The sequence below is a fragment of the Lipotes vexillifer genome, unplaced genomic scaffold (assembly GCF_000442215.2).
Source record: "Lipotes vexillifer unplaced genomic scaffold, Lipotes_vexillifer_v1.1 scaffold557, whole genome shotgun sequence".
NCBI classification, from domain to species: domain Eukaryota; kingdom Metazoa; phylum Chordata; class Mammalia; order Artiodactyla; family Lipotidae; genus Lipotes; species Lipotes vexillifer.
In genome coordinates, this window is record NW_006789913.1 from 384950 (window position 1) to 387451 (window position 2502).

Sequence of the window (2502 nt, forward strand, 5' to 3'; positions counted from 1 at the left end):
GAGGAGAGTGATCACCTGAGAGTAGAAGGGACCTGCCCTCAAGAAGGGACACTTGGGGACTTTCCTAGTGGTCCAGTGGGTACGACTCTGCACTTCCAATGCAGGGGGTCTGGGTTCGATCCCTGGTCAGGGAACTAGATCCCACATGCACGCTGCAACTAAGAGTTTGCATGCCACAACTAAGGAGTCTGCATGCCGCAAGTGAGACTTGGTGCAGCCAAAATAAATAAATAAATGTTTAAAAAATTTAAAAAAAGAAGGGACACTTGGGAATTTCCCTGGTGGTCCATTGGCTAAGGCTCCATGCTCCAAATGCATGGGGCCCAAGTTCGATCCCTGGTTAGGGAACTAGATTCCCACATGCTGCAGCCAAAGATCCTGCACGCTGCAACTAAGACCCAGTGCAGCCAAATAAATAAATAATTAAAAAAAAAAAAAAGGGCTTCCCTGGTGGTGCAGTGGTTAAGAATCCGCCTGGCAATGCAGGGGACACGGGAAGATCCCACATGCCGCAGAGCAACTAAGCCCGTGTGCTACAACTAATGAGCCTGCTCTCTAGAGCCCGCGTGCCTAGAGCCCATTCTCGGTAACAGAAGAAGCCATGGTAATGAGAAGCCCATGCACCACAATGAAGAGTAGCCCCCACTCGCCACAACTAGAGAAAGCCCATGCGCAGCAATGAAGCTCCAGTGCAGCCAAAGATAAATAAATTTATTTTAAAAAAGAGAAAAGAAAAAGAAGGGACACTCGGACTGTGGGACCCAGAGTTTGCACCTGGGACTCCTGTCCTGAGATAATATGAGGAATGGCCATTGAGAGGTTGGACTTGGTTTTCCTTGGGGCCCAGGGCCTTGTCTGGCCTCACAGGGCCTCTCCATCCTGGGAGCAGACAGCCTTGCTGGAGAGGATCTGGTCTGGGGGATTAGGAGGGCCATTCTTGGGCTCCTGACTTGTATTAGTTTCTCCTCTACACCCCACTGTTTTGGTATTTTCCACCTCCTCTGTCTTCCAGTCTCCAATATCCTTTCTCTGCTGGGGGCTGGACCATTTTCTTTTTTCTTTCTTTTTTTTTAAAATGTATTTATTTTTGGCTGCGTTGGGTCTTCATTGCTGCGCGCGGGCTTCTCATTGCGGTGGCTTCTCTTGTTGCAGAGCACAGGCTCTAGGCATGTGGGATTCAGTAGTTGTGGCACGGGGGTTCAGTAGTTGTGGCTCACAGGCTCTAGAGCGCAGGCTCAGTAGTTGTGGTGCATGGGCTTAGTTGCTCCGCGGCATGTGGGATCTTCCCGGACCAGGGCTTGAACCCGTGTCCCCTGCATTGGCAGGCGGATTCTTAACCACTGCACCACCAGGGAAGCCCTGGACCATTTTCTGAAGCTGCAGGGCTGTTACTAAATACCTGCTTTGTGCCTCTGTCCATCTTTTCAGGGCCTCTAAGACTGCTTGGTTCCACTTTAATTCATCCTAGACCACCAGCTTAGCTTAGCTTCCAAGGGCAGGCAGGATCTGAGTCTTAGAGCCGACATTCTGTACAGTTGGGCACTTGGGATATTCCTAATAAAAATATTTTTGGTGCTTAAAGGTCAGAGCTGGGCTGAGAAGAGAGCCTAATAAAGGTGGGTTGGACTAAGGGCCTCAGGGCTGATGTCTCCCCCCATGGCCTCTCCTAGGACCGAGAGGAGCGGAAGCTGCTGCTGGACCCTAGCAGCCCACCCAGCAAAGCCCTCAATGGAGCCGAGCCCAACTATCACAGCCTGCCTTCCGCTCGCACCGATGAGCAGGCGCTGCTCTCCTCCATCCTCGCCAAGACAGCCAGGTGGGCATCACAGGACCGGGCCTGGGGCAGACCTCCTTCATCCATATTAAAGACTGGGATGGAGAGCCAGGCCCGGGATGTGGGGGATGGGACAAGATCAGTGGGGAGAGGTGCCTCTGGGCCCAGCCCTGCTCCCATGGGCAGGCAGGGACACTGGTGTCAGACAGCCCTGGAGTTGGCACTGGCAGTGAGTCTTGTTTGTCCGTCTCGGAAGCACCTGTTATGTCCTCTCTGCCTCTTCTCCCCAAAGCAACATCATCGACGTGTCTGCTGCAGACTCCCAGGGCATGGAGCAGCACGAGTACATGGACCGGGCGAGGCAGTACAGGTGAGCCCCTGGCCGGCTGGGATCCCTCAGGCTGCTTGGGCTCCTCCCTTTCCCTCCCTCTGATCCAGCTTTGGGGCCTGGGCCCCAGTCTGGGCTTCTCCTTTGGGTGTGGCCTGAGGGGTGGCCCCAAGTCACTTGGGTGCCTCAGTAGATGGTCCTGTTGACCCAGTTTGCCCCATGACACTCAAGGGTATGGAAAGTAAAGGTCGGCCTGGAGTGGCTTTGTGGTGAGCTGAGGCTCCTGTCACCTGCTTCTCTGGTCTGAGAAAGTGAAGCTTGCCTGGGCTGGCTGGGCCGACTGTGGCCTGACTGCCTGTCCCCCCCCCGCCCCTCGGCCAGCACCCGCCCGGCCGGGGGG

The 2502-nt window shown here is 54.6% G+C and overlaps 1 protein-coding gene across 1 annotated transcript in view; it reads left to right on the forward strand.

Annotated features, from left to right (window-relative positions):
- The window catches only part of LAMTOR1 (late endosomal/lysosomal adaptor, MAPK and MTOR activator 1), a 7347-nt gene that overhangs the window by 3939 nt on the left and 906 nt on the right, over positions 1-2502 (forward strand). Inside the window, exons 2-3 of the mRNA XM_007463026.1 lie at positions 1669-1816; positions 2067-2144. Of these exons, the coding sequence (XP_007463088.1) occupies positions 1669-1816; positions 2067-2144 (226 nt within the window). The remainder of the gene's footprint in view (positions 1-1668; positions 1817-2066; positions 2145-2502) is intronic.